A 14169-nucleotide genomic window follows, 5' to 3' on the forward strand; every position below is an offset into this window, starting at 1 on the left:
GGTAGTGTATTTTGGTTATATAAAAAAGTTGATCTAGGATCCTTGCTTTGACACAAGTAATACTTACCTTTTAAAAGTAATTAACAGTATAAAATATAGGAAAACTGATTCAAAGGATAATGATTAAGAAAAAGTACTGAAGGAATATCCACGAGATTCTAGTGTGTGTTCTTAAATATATCATAAATTGCAGTATTTTAGTGAAAATTCCATTAAGTTGTTAAAAAATCAATATGTAAATTTTATTTTAAAAGCTTTTTAAAAATCTAAACATTATTTCATGAATGGTAAACGAATGCAAAACATGAAAAAAAATTTTAAATAGCATTTGAAGTTGTGTCAAAGCTACAAAATCTGAATTTTAGTAAATTTAAGCCAGCAAAAGGTGTACCTTCCCTTCTGAGGAGAAAAACTAAAGGATGAGCATAAGTAGATGTGGTATGCTTAAGATGATGGTTGCTTTGTGGTTCAAATACTGAAAGAAATACTTAAAATTTTGAAGTGTTCTCAATTACATCGTTGTAGAATTATCACAATCTTACCCCATAACAAATATTATTATCCTTCATAATTTTATCTGTAAGCATGCCTGCTTAATAAAATACTGAGCTTCTCACAGGATTGCAATGCATGCAAAAAGAACATCTATTTCTAAACACTCCACAAATAGGCGAATATTTATTCACAACAAATAAACGGTATGCTTCTATATAGCAAAACTGAAGATAAATATGAAAATCTAGCAAGGAGAATATACAATACCATTAACAAACCCCATATCCAAACGGGGAACAAAAGCACCACTACTATCAATATCAGCATGATCACAGAAATGAAATTCAATACCTCGAGTATTTTCAGTTTGAGACATGAAACTCAGAGGATATTCATGAGTATGGCCATCACTGCTAGGTAGAACAAACAACATACTATATTCTTCTTGGCTACTAAAACGTACAGGTTCATTTAGAGTAATTGTCGCAAGTGTGTTGTATTCCACCTTATCCTGGAAGTGGATCTGGCCAAGTAAGGTCCCCTGTCCATCAAGCACAGACATTTCAATACTCTCGCCATATTCGTGCGGCAACTTGTAATTGTAGATCCGAGGTATGAGACGTGTGAAGAAGCGCACCCCACTCACCAACACATTATGGTCCACTTGCACCTTGACCAACAATCTCAAGTATCCTGAAGCAGTCATGACAGTTTTAAGAAAGCGTCGAGAACAATAATACTGATTAACAGAAATACGACCACGGGGTTGAGAGACTGTGCTCCAGCCATGTGGTAATTTCTTCTGGCTTGCAATATGTTCCTTCTTCATCAGCAGTACCTCTTTAGTAGCAGAGTCACTGTTGTGCATATTCAACAGAGCGTATTGCAAAGCACATATCTCGTCGGCCTTCAAAATTCCAGACTGTTCCGGTCCCTCTGAAAATTCTTTTGCAGTCAGACATAAGAATCTGATTTTAGGTAGTATACCAGCCATCACAAGAATATTACGGATATTTTCTGCTGTCTGGACTACTCCACGCTGCTGACATTCAACCTTTGCCCATCGCAAAGCAGCATCAAAGAGACTTGCTTCGCTAATATTAAGTGAATTCTGGTCTAGTATAGTTCTGAATGTAAAGGATGAGATGTGATGGCTAGGTGAACGCAAGATGTCCCCAGCATGTCTGCACATCACCTGCGAATGTGGTACATAACAGAAATGTAAAAATATTAGAATAAATACCTATGAATGCACCATTATTATGAGTACATCTTTCAAAAATAACAATATTAAAATCTAACTACAACAAATAAAATGATATCTTATATTTAATGTTTTCCTAGATTTTATTTCTTGAATTTACTGTCTAGAGTGCAAATACTGTCACTCCTGTTGTAGTGTGTTCCTAGATTCAAGACGTTTGTAGAAGTGATTAACAAGTAGAAATTCTATAGAATATCAGGCAACAAGTATACCATATAAATCAAAGTATGTCATTTATTATTTCAAGGAGAAATAAAATTGCAATCGTTCATTTTGAACCGCAAAATTCTTGAAGAACAAGTACGTTAGCTAATGCAATATCACACAAAAAACCTTCATGTATAATTGATGTATTTTTGTCAACTTCACTTAAAACTGGATGCAAATAGCCAGTACACCTCAATCACAGCTAACAGCCCTTCGTGCCTGTTTGCTAGAAACTATAGTGCACAAACGTGATCTGGCAGCATCCCAGGTACTGCACGTGTTGTGCAGTCTCACTTAAGCTAAGAAAAAAGTGTAACGGTGGAGAACCAAGCATGATTCTGTATCGGCAAAATCAAGAACAATCTTCAGTCTAGATGCAGGATAAGAAGAAAGCCGGATATATACATGAGATAAATAAAAATACAGGTGGTAAAAGATTAGGGACAGGACAAACACAAAAGGAGGCAAGAAACCCACAAAATAATAGAAGTTCAAAAAATCCTTCATACTACATCCAAATATAGCACAGTTTTAACATTCTTATTAACAGCAAGTATCATACCATTTCTAGATTTCCATGCCTGTAAAATTTGTAACAATTCTATATTTAATTCTTGCTAATCACATATTCGCACAGAAATCCAGCGAACGCTTCCCATTCCTATTAGCTTCCATATCTTCACTACATTTACCCACCACCATCCAATATCCTTCTTGTTGCATGTTGCTTAAAGGGGCCTAACATCTAAGGTCATTGGCCCCCGATATCCTTCAGTTCTATTTCCAACTCTTGCACTGAAATTGCCCATTAGCACTACAGTAAGTGCTTCACAAGACCTGTGAACTTCACCCTCATCTGCACCCTGACAGGATGAATACAGAGACAATGCTCATCCAAATTCCTCTACCTGCTCTACCTATCATCATCATTATATGCCTGATGGAAACTATGTTGCATGCAACAATACAGACTCCATTAATCCCATAGCTCTTGAAGAGTTTTCTAAATCTAAGATTTTCCTATCTTGTGCAAGCAATCCTACCTGAACAGTTTTCATAATCATCCCACTCTTTTCCCCAATACTTCAGACACATACACTACTCTCTCTCCGTCAGAACTTAAAATAATAGGGAAGGAATTCCCCTATAAGGATAGTTTATAATCCTTTACACCAGCTCACCTACATGCACTTAGCAGGTATATTATAACCTTACCTCTCATCACGAAGCTTACCTTTAGACATGCTTCCATTAATTTGTCTTCCTGAATTTCTTCAGCAAACTCAAATACTGATAGGGCATTACTGGGTCGCACATTGTTCGAAAGATACTCACAACAGATGCGAGACAGATGAGGCAGCATATACTTCTTAGAAGCATAAAGCACACCACCAGCTTCGTCCAATGAAGATAACTTCACAGAGTCAGTGTATATATACCTAAAAATAAAATACTTGGCTCAATATAATTAAGTGATTTCTGGAAAATATTTGTAATAAACCACAAAGAAAAGCTTGAAATTAAGAATAAGTAACAAGAAAATGTAAGTATCCCCAAGAAATCAGATGCTTTTCAGACAAGTATCCTATTTGCAGACTACAAAAACAGATTTCTCTTGACTTCCTTGACATGCTTTCAATATCCACTTCATTCTAGCAATTATTAATTTTACCAATGATTTTATCACACATCAATGGGAGGGAACATTTTACTATAAGTGACAGATTTCACTAATGCAATTTAAATACCAAATCTACAAAAGGCAAACTACTCATTAGCCTGAATTTGAAATAATCACATATAAAACATAAAAACAGATTAAAATAGATATTAATCACATTACAGAAATGTCAAGCTGAATAAAATAATGCTATGCTTGGCATCATAGCTACGACACCTGCTGTGATACAAACACCTCTGAACCTTAAAGACCAGACCATCAAGTTTGATAAACAGCACATAAAGATGATGACATAATAAGGCAACAATGCAATTTTAGTTATACACCACATATCCAAAAGCAAGTTCCCATTGGCTAATAAAAAAGTGAAATTAAAAATAACCATAGAAAGCTTTTCCCTATCACCCCTGTAGGTCTTGTCAGCAGTCTCTTGAGAGACTTGAGAGATTGTTAAATATCACATATTTATCATGATTTACAGAGAACTGAAAAACATTCACTGCCAGCAACACAATGCATTTGACAGTGAATGGAACAATGTAATTCTGACAGACGTTACAGATGAGAAAGAGGAATTATCCATCAACTTCATAACAAACATGCACCTAAAGAAAGAGCTAAGGCCTGCCCTTGGGTGACAATTGAACTAAATCCCATGATGGTGCATCATGACACTCTGCATCAATGTTATAAGCAAACCTCATCACCAGGTACGTATGAACAATACCGTGCTCCCAGAAACAGATTCAAACAACAGATCTGTAACAAGAAATAGCAATATTTCTGACATTCAGGCAATTACATAAAGAGTGGATTCACTTGCAACAACTCTGATCGTTAGGTATTAGCAAACCCCATCAGTGTCATGACTGTCCAGAAATACCTCTCACGAGCTACACAATCCCTTTGCTAAAAACAGAACAATTATCAGTGCAAAATACAATCAATACAATACAATCACTTGGCAATGGTTAGCTAAGGTCCAGTAAATGTGAGTTATTCTATCAAGAAATGTAAGTTTAGTGTTTAGAAACTGGACTCTCAATTCTGTAAGTGTTGTGGATGCTATGGAACTAATCCTTCTCTAACAGCTCAACCTGTGGATAAGTTTTGTCGGGGTTCAACAAAGACTTCTGTAAACAAAAACAAGATAGTTCATGAATGTTTTTGAAGGGTCAGGACACTTATATATACTGTCCTCGGATTCAATATATCGCGTCAAGGTAAACTGAACATGTGGTACCAGGATCACAACACACTTTTAATTTAATTTTAACGAGTACCTGTGTGAAGTGTGGAAAAGCAGAACCTCGGCAGCACAGAGCAATAAAATTTGAGTGTAACACTTGTAGCAGTTTGTTTCGCAGTAAGTGAGAAAACCTTAAAGATCAAGGTGTAATTTTTTAAATTTAAAAATCAAACAAGGAGGTAAGACCAGTACAACTCACAAAGGCTTAGGAATATTCAAAATGAAGATCTGCTTTTAAATAAATAAATAAATAAATAAATAAATAAATAAATAAATAAATAAATAAATATATAAATAAATGAATGAATGAATGAATGAATGAATGAATGAATGAATGAATAAACAAAAGATGAAAAGATATTAACTTCTTCCAAGTAAGCCAACAAATGTATTATCACTTGAATAAATATTATTTTGAATTATGAGAAACTTGCTATGCCATATGGATTTATTTACATGACCTCAATGAGATGTGTTAAGTTGGAACATGCACCCAGTCACCCAATTGAAACCTGTATGCCCAGGAGTTGGGTTTGTAGTTGGACACTTTCATCAAACCCCAAGAAGAAAAATATGATATTGTGAACAGGTGCTCCCGATACTTACTCAAGAAGTATCTTGAAAACATCAGGCTCCATGTCAGGCACATTAATACACGCCTTCTCAGCCAGTGGTCCAAAGCACATAGCTTCAAACACAGGACTGCATGAAGCTAATATTAATCTATGTGCTTTGAAAATCTAGAGAAAGAAAAGGATGATTATCAAATATAGTACAGATTGTAACATATCCTGTCTTAATTATACTCATAAACACAGAAATAACTAGGGCTAGGATTTCTGTGACAGGAAGATTTTGATCCCAGTCTCTTTTTACAAATGTAAGTTAAATTAATCACATTTCTGCAATTAATTTTTATGTCGCACAGACACAGATAGGTCTTATGGCGACGATGCAATAGGAAAGGGCTAGGAGTGTGAAGGAAGCAGTCGTGGTCTTAATTAAGGTACAGCATTTGCCTGATGTGAAAATAGGAAACAATGGAAAACCATCTTCACGGCTGCCGACAGTAGGGCTTGAACCCACTATCTCCTGGATGCAAGCTCACAGCTGTGCACCTCTCACTGCATGGCCAACTTGCCCGGTAATCATATTTCTAGCTTGTGTGAACACCATAATGTGAATATCATAATTTTTAAGTCTTCGAAGACGGAATTTATTCTATTAGATGGTCAGAGATCCAGAATCACTGGCGGACGTAGTAACCAAAAAATTCAACAGATAGCAGTAAACAACACTTATAGGTCTGGCTGAAAGGAGAATCCTCGAACAGAGTTGCATTATCTCCGTGCTAGCTTTTTACAAGCTGTGAGAGGCTACTGTGTTCAGTCAAGCATGCATTGTGTGTTTTGAGACCACCTTTTTGCATTTTATAAAGCTACTTTGCAACATGGTTAGTGAGAAGAGAGTCAGTGAGCAATGGATTACTTCAATTTTGGACCCTATGGATGTAGATGAAAGTGATTTTTAATTTGAAGAGTCCGAAGACAGTAATGTGAGTCTTCTGAGTGCAAGAGCAACTCAAGTGCCCCAAAGAACGAAACAGCTGAAGAAAGGATTGCCATCATTAACTTAGACCTAGGACCTTCAAGTAGCATTCCGATACATAATATTAATCAAGAACCCATTTTACATTCATATCTTGACATAATTCATCAGGAAAGAGTAATTCAGGGAAACAAATGGAAACAACAGGAAACACCTCCACTCCTATGCCAAAACCACGAATGTGACAATGCTCTTCCTAATTGCATACAATAAATTGTTGTACGTGTACTTAACCAAACAGGTATGGTCAAATGTTCTACGTTTACAATACCAAAAAATAGTTTATTTATTTAAATAACATTTAAAAATAATGGAACATGTTTCATCTATCCTGTAGAAAAGTTTTAATATTAAGAACAAAGGACAAGGACAAAAACACATTAAAATAATTTGGAATACCAAATGTGTCGCTTAAAATGTTGAAAAATTATGTTGGAATGTTCTGAGCACAATGTTTGATACTGTTAGTGAACACATGAGAAAGTTCAGTAAAAGTGGTAATAGAGTCCTTCTTGACGTGATTATGTTGTGTTGAAATACAGTTTGCCAAACGTGTCGATTGTAACTTGGTGATACGGAGCAGAATTAAGATAAAAATATAATGTATGTTAAACATACGTGATGGTTCCAGTAAAATAAAACCGAGTTCATCTTGTTGGTGTATGGTAACAACTCTGATAATAAGGTAGGCGGAATATCTGATATCATAGGTGGAAAAATGTGCAGTAGAAAGCCCTAGAACGAGAAAGTAGGCAAGTTATGAAGCCTCTTATAATACAAAAGAATGAAAAAAAATGCAGCACATTTGATGTGTACTGGCTGGAGACCGTGTGTGATGGAAGCTGGTACGAAGGGAAAGTAGGGGAAGGCGGGGAGGTTTGTTGCCAGGCTACTTCAAACAGGAGCTGTTGAGTAATGCTTCAAAAAGTACGTTCACAGTATTTCTGAAATTTCATTTACATTGTAAGCAGGATTAGATTTTTGGCCTATATTAATAAAGATGTTTTCTAGAACGTTGAGTAAATTGCCCTTGTTATAAAAGTAGAGAATTTTTAAATCTTGCTGTATGGAGGTGAAGGAATGATTGGACTCTTAAAACTTTTCGGCTGATGATGTCCACGGGAAAGCTGAAACATGTTCTGTTATTTTTAAATGTTATTTAAATAAATTTTTAAAAAATTGGTATTGTAAAGGTGGAAAAATTGACCATACCTTTTTGGTTAAGAATGCTCTTTCTATCCATTATGTTCCTTAAGACTGGTCCAGCCACAGTCCATCAGAGCAATTTTCGCTGAGTGCTTGCTGATGATGATGCTTGTTGTTTAAAGGGGCCTAACAACTAGGTAAAGGAAAATGAACCTTAGATACATGATATATAGGAGCAGTTAAATATGTCATGCAAACATACATTCTTACAGTACAGTACAGTAAGGTTCATTATTCTTTACACGTTAGCATAGGAAAATGAACTGAACGAAATTTGTTCTCATGGGCTGCACGTCAATATGTGGCTGGAAGGCATAACCGGTCTTAAGGGGAAATAATGGATAAGAAGAGCATTTCACATTCGTGGTTTTGCCATAGGAGCGACGATACGTAGAATCAAAGATTTTTTTTTTTTTTTTTTTTTTTTTTTGCTAGTTGCTTTACATCGCACCGACACAGTTAGGTCTTATGGTGACGATGGGATAGGAAATGCCTAGGAGTTGGAAGGAAGCGGCCTCACTTCATTAGCTCCTCAACGGAGGTCGCTGTCACAAAGGGCATCTGGCTGTAAAAACATGCCAATAATTTCATCTCACCTCGTCCTCAAACCCGTATCACAAAGCAGGACTATATTTTATCATTAGGTCACCAGTGCATGTTCTGTTGTCTTATACTAAGTCCATCCGTTGCAATTTTGCCCTCTCTTCACTGTCAACTGTCCTTTCAGTATCATTCATCCCTTGATACGCCCAAATCATTTCAGTCTGGTTTGCTCCGGTTTAGCTTTTGCACTTCAGTTATTTTTTGTATGTCATCAATTTCACACTATCCCTCTTTGTCTTCTGTACCATACGCCTCAAGAACTCCACTTCAGCTGCCTCTCTAACCTCTCTGCTGCATATGTCAATACACATACACTGACTGACAGAGCAAATGCAACACCAAGAAGGAGTGGTTCGAAAGGGATGAAAGTTGGGGAAAAAACAGAGACGGCACGGACGAATAATTGATGTTTATTTCAAACCAATATGCAGGTTACACAATGCGCACGGCATCGACTCAGTAGGATGTAGGACCACCGCGAGCGGCGATCCACGCAGAAACACGTCGAGGTACAGAGTCAATACGAGTGCGGATGGTGTCCTGAGGGATGGTTCTCCATTCTCTGTCAACCATTTGCCACAGTTGGTCGTCCGTACGAGGCTGGGGCAGAGTTTGCAAATGGCGTCCAATGAGATCCCACACGTGTTCGATTGGTGAGAGATCCGGAGAGTACGCTGGCCACGGAAGCATCTGTACACCTCGTAGAGCCTGTTGGGAGATGCGAGCAGTGTGTGGGCGGGCCTTATCCTGCTGAAACAGAGCATTGGGCAGCCCCTGAAGGTACGGGAGTGACACCGGCCACAGCACATGCTGCACGTAGCAGTGGGCATTTAACGTGCCTTGAATACGCACTAGAGGTGACGTGGAATCATACGCAATAGCGCCCCAAACCATGATGCCGCGTTGTCTAGCGGTAGGGCGCTCCACAGTTACTGCCGGATTTGACCTTTCTCCACGCCGACGCCACAGTCGTCTGCGGTGACTATCACTGACAGAACAGAAGCGTGACTCATCGGAGAACACGACGTTCCGCCATTCCCTCATCCAAGTCGCTCTAGCCCGGCACCATGCCAGGCGTGCACGTCTATGCTGTGGAGTCAATCGTAGTCTTCTGAGCGGACGCCGAGAGTGCAGGCCTCCTTCAACCAATCGACGGGAAATTGTTCTGGTCGATATTGGAACAGCCAGGGTGTCTTGCACATGCTGAAGAATGGCGGTTGACGTGGCGTGCGGGGCTGCCACCACTTGGCGGCGGATGCGCCGATCCTCGCGTGCTGACGTCACTCGGGCTGCGCCTGGACCCCTCGCACGTGCCACATGTCCCTGCGCCAACCATCTTCGCCACAGGCGCTGCACCGTGGACACATCCCTATGGGTATCGGCTGCAATTTGACGAAGCGACTAACCTGCCCTTCTCAGCCCGATCACCATGCCCCTCGTAAAGTCGTCTGTCTGCTGGAAATGCCTCCGTTGACGGCGGCCTGGCATTCTTAGCTATACACGTGTCCTGTGGCACACGACAACACGTTCTACAATGACTGTCGGCTGAGAAATCACGGTACGAAGTGGGCCATTCGCCAACGCTGTGTCCCATTTATCGTTCGCTACGTGCGCAGCACAGCGGCGCATTTCACATCATGAGCATACCTCAGTGACGTCAGTCTACCCTGCAATTGGCATAAAGTTCTGACCACTCCTTCTTGGTGTTGCATTTGCTCTGTCAGTCAGTGTACATACTGTACGTTATTTCTTTAGCCTTCTGAACCTGGTAATAGAAGACACCCATACTGTATTGTTCTACTGATTTCCATATCCAGGCTTGCATTTTCCCATCAGTTCACTACCGGTACTTCAAGTTCCTTGTCTCCAATTTTAACACATCTTTTTCCCTTACAAGATATTAGAATCACTCCATATTGATGGTTTTCACTTTACAAACGAAATTTAATATGTCCTCCTATTCAATACAAACACATCTCCATCATAAGATGGAGTAATAATAGTCATACATGTTTCAACTCATTCGACCCATCTTCAGTGAAGAAAGGTTAAAGTTTCTTACATAACTGATGCTAAAAAAATATGTTGAAACATAATGAAGAAAAGAATGAAAACAAATGAGACATGATGGAATTAAAAACAGTACGTGATTATGGCGAGGTCTAAAACATGCAGTGTGTTACAATTAAAAGCGAGAACAAATTCACTGTGCTAAAATTTAAAATGACAGTCTGTCTTCGTTGAGTCACCATCACAATAGTCAAGGGGGCAGCGAAAAATTGAGAAACTATGTTTGAGAAGAAAACAAATGCCAGGTAAAATGTATGTGACACATAACAAACCTCCAATGAAGTTCAAATTTATCAAATAGTTGCCCTCTCGAACAGCTTAACCTTCTCAAGAACTTTTTCCCTCCTCTACTCACCACCCTCATCTTCAATCCCATTGTTCAATTTTCCATTTATTACCTTCAGCTGTTGTTACCCTTTTCCCCAGATTCCATCATTGGCAAACATCATTGCATTCCATAAGCTTCTCTTATTGTGTTTATGTCATTGATCACCATCATGAACTGTAAAGGTGTTAACACACTTCCTTGTTTTAGTCCAGTTTCAATCCCAAACCATACTGTTTTACCCAGATACAGCTGCGATAATTCCAGAACATGCTTTTACCATTGTTACTAATTTTGTTCCCATACCTCTGTGCCAGGCTTTCCTAAACTTTTATTCTGTGGTAAGCCTTTTCCAATACCAGTCAATAAAAGTTATCACCTCATCCTTCCCATATTGTCTCAGAATGAAAATGAGCTCAACTACCAAACTTCCACTTCTGAATTCAAGTGGCTCATCTTGTAACTGTCTTTCCACCTTCCCTTTCATTCTTCTATCCAAATATCCTTTCCATTATTTTGGCAATATGTGGGATGATGGTAATTCCTGGGTAGTGACCACACATTTTACCTCCTTTCTTGAATAACTGTGTTGTAACTATCTTTTGCCAATCTTCAGGAACTTGTTTCTCTTTCCATACACTCTTTCGTAGTCGGTACGTCCAATGCACTCCCACTGGTCACTTCAACTATCCCCTTTACTTGTGCCAGGCTCCTCACATTCATCTATCCTATCCGCCCTCCCTTCGTTAACTCTTGTCCTTTTCTGACCCCGATGGTATTAGGTATCGAGGCCTAGGGAGTCTTTCATTTTCACGCCCTTCGTGGCCCTTGTCTTCCTTTCATTTCTTCATACCTTCATTTTTCAAAGTGTCAGATCCCTTCCAGTTTTTCTCTCTGATTAGTGTTATACAGTTGTACTTCCTCTTAAAACAATAATCTATCCCCACAGCTTTCCCAATCTTCATCTCTTTAACTGCACAGTCCACCTCTGCCATTGTTCCTTTCCTATTATTTTCTCCTCTCTTCCTGTTGTTTGAACAATTTCTACATGTATCTGCTTTCTCATACTCAGCAGTATGTGTAAATATTATTTCCATCTGTTGTTGATCTCTCTTGATTTTGTCAGTATTGTACTTTAAAAACCCAGAGTTACATTTTTATTCCTCCTGTTTTTGAAAATCCCATAAAGTAATTCCTCTCCACTTTCTGCATGAATGCTTCTCTGCTTCTCTTCTTTTCCTCCGCGATTTCTGTTAAGCAAGCTCTTTTTACTTCTTTCTTATCTGTTCTCTTCATTCTATCAGTCCACCACAGTGTCTCCTTTTCCCTTACTTTTCGTGATGCTCTGCCATATGTTGTATCGTACAAATGCATTCTCAAAATGACTGTATTGTTCCGCATGGCTAATAACTGTCCTTGATATCAGTTCTTGTAATTCTTTCCTAATATGCTCCTGGACTTCCTTTTCCTTTAAACTCCACACTCTAAACTTTATTTCTCTTCTTTCCTGCAGTTTAGTGATCTTGCCTACTTTCAACTTCGCTGGTCACACCCAAAAGTTTCTACAGGCACAAGACCTTTACAATATCCAGTTTTGTTTTTTGTCTCCTGTCTCTTCATCCATACCTGATAAACTTCTGGCTGTTTTTCTTTCTGAACTATGTGTTTCTTATTATTAGTTAGTTCCTCTGGCAAGTCCATTAACACAATCCCCTTCTTGTTGCTCTACCTATAACGTCCCAAGATCTCTTCCTATCCATTCACATTTCCCATATCACCACCATCATTATTACTATTACAAAGGTTTGACAACAGTTTAATCGTTGCTGGAAATTTTAATGCCCAAGCACTAGAATGGGGTATATCAAAGTACAATCTAGAGGACACTATGGAGATGGCCGCTAGATTGGGTTTGATGTCACTAATATTGGAAATGTGCCAAACTTTCGACGACCGGGCTGTAGGGGAACTATACTGGACGTGACTTTTGTATACGAGGACATCGTGTCGAAAATCAATGACTGGCGAGGGATAGAAGAATACGCGGGAAGTGATCACCAGTACATTATTTTTCACATCCTTCCTAAAACTCCACACATGAATACTACATCGTATAAACCAAGACGGTGAAATATAGAAAGAATCGACAGAGGGAAATTTCTTGCTGTCTTAAGAAATGAAATGGTTAGTATAACAGAACGAAGTTGTTGTTATAAAGGGAAAGAAGTGGCTGAGAAATGTGTTGAACTCACCATGCAACTTATTTGGAGAGCATGTGATTTGTCCACGACTCGTAATACATTACAAAGAAGGAAGCGTTCAGCGTATTGGTGGACTGAAGAAATTGCAGACCAGAGAAAATATTGTCTGCAACTTAGACAGAGGGCACAGAGAGCACGAATCAGCCAAGAAGACACCTCACTCACAGCTGAGTATAAGTCGGCAAAGAAAGAACTGAGAAATGCTATTAAAAGAGTAAAGTTGACAAATGGTGGAAAATGGCTAAGGAAGTGGATGACAACCCATGGGGTTTAGGATACAAGATCGTTATGAAAAAACATGGAAGTTTCTCGAATTCGATCATAGACTCAAATGCAATGAAGGATATTGTAGATACATTATTCCCATATCATCCTGAAAGGTCTGATGATGATTTCATAGATGATGTACCACTTTTTACACCAGATTAATGAGATTAATGAGCAACGTTAAAGGTGCGAAGTCTAGCAAACTACGACTTCTGATCTCGATAGTTCACTCAGACACTTCTATACGGTGCTGAAGTCTGGGGTGAATCTCTGAAGTTTAAAAAATACCGGCAAAGGATAGCAGTACAGCAGAGATCAGCTTTGCGTATTACGAGCAGTTCTTACGGTAGCAGCGGTAGCACCAAATGATTTACTTGCCTTAGAGAGACAGAAAGTCTGGCAAACTCAAAGGGAGCTCGAAAAGAAGCGTACCAAGGAGCTACCTTACAGGCAATGAATGGAACAACAGCAGCAAAGATGGGAGGAAGATCCTCGAGGAAAATGGACTCGGTGGCTTATACCATGTTTAGCTGATTGGGTTGCACGAGCTCAAGGTGAGGTTAACTTTTATGTTACGCAGCTCTTGATGGGTCACGGATACTTCCGGAAATTTCTATACAGAGTACGTAGAGCGAGTGCTCTGGCGTGTATTTATTGCAATGACGTTGACAATGTACTTCACACATTTTTTTGTATGTTATCATTGGTCAACACACAGAAGATGTTTAGAAGCTGAGCAAGGAGAATTGACGCCAGAAACTATTGTGCATGTGATGCTACGAAACCAAGAATCTTGGGATCAGGTAGCAATATATGTAGAAGGCATCCTGCGTCAGAAAAAGGGGGATTTCAATGCTCATAAATGGCAATGAAGGAGAAATAAAGGAAGAAGAAACCTAAGAAATTAGAAGCACGACACCGCCCTGAAGTAAT

At 38.9% G+C, this 14169-nt stretch overlaps 1 protein-coding gene across 1 annotated transcript in view; it reads right to left on the reverse strand.

Moving 5' to 3' along the window:
• Positions 1-511: 511 nt before the first annotated feature.
• The window catches only part of LOC136877161 (BTB/POZ domain-containing protein 2), a 76371-nt gene continuing 62713 nt past the window's right edge, over positions 512-14169 (reverse strand). The window contains exons 6-8 of the mRNA XM_067150974.2: positions 5503-5636; positions 3201-3405; positions 512-1690 (exon numbers count right to left, since the gene is read on the reverse strand). Of these exons, the coding sequence (XP_067007075.1) occupies positions 740-1690; positions 3201-3405; positions 5503-5636 (1290 nt within the window). The 3' untranslated portion in view covers positions 512-739. The remainder of the gene's footprint in view (positions 1691-3200; positions 3406-5502; positions 5637-14169) is intronic.

The sequence above is a fragment of the Anabrus simplex genome, chromosome 7 (genome assembly GCF_040414725.1).
Source record: "Anabrus simplex isolate iqAnaSimp1 chromosome 7, ASM4041472v1, whole genome shotgun sequence".
Taxonomy (NCBI): domain Eukaryota; kingdom Metazoa; phylum Arthropoda; class Insecta; order Orthoptera; family Tettigoniidae; genus Anabrus; species Anabrus simplex.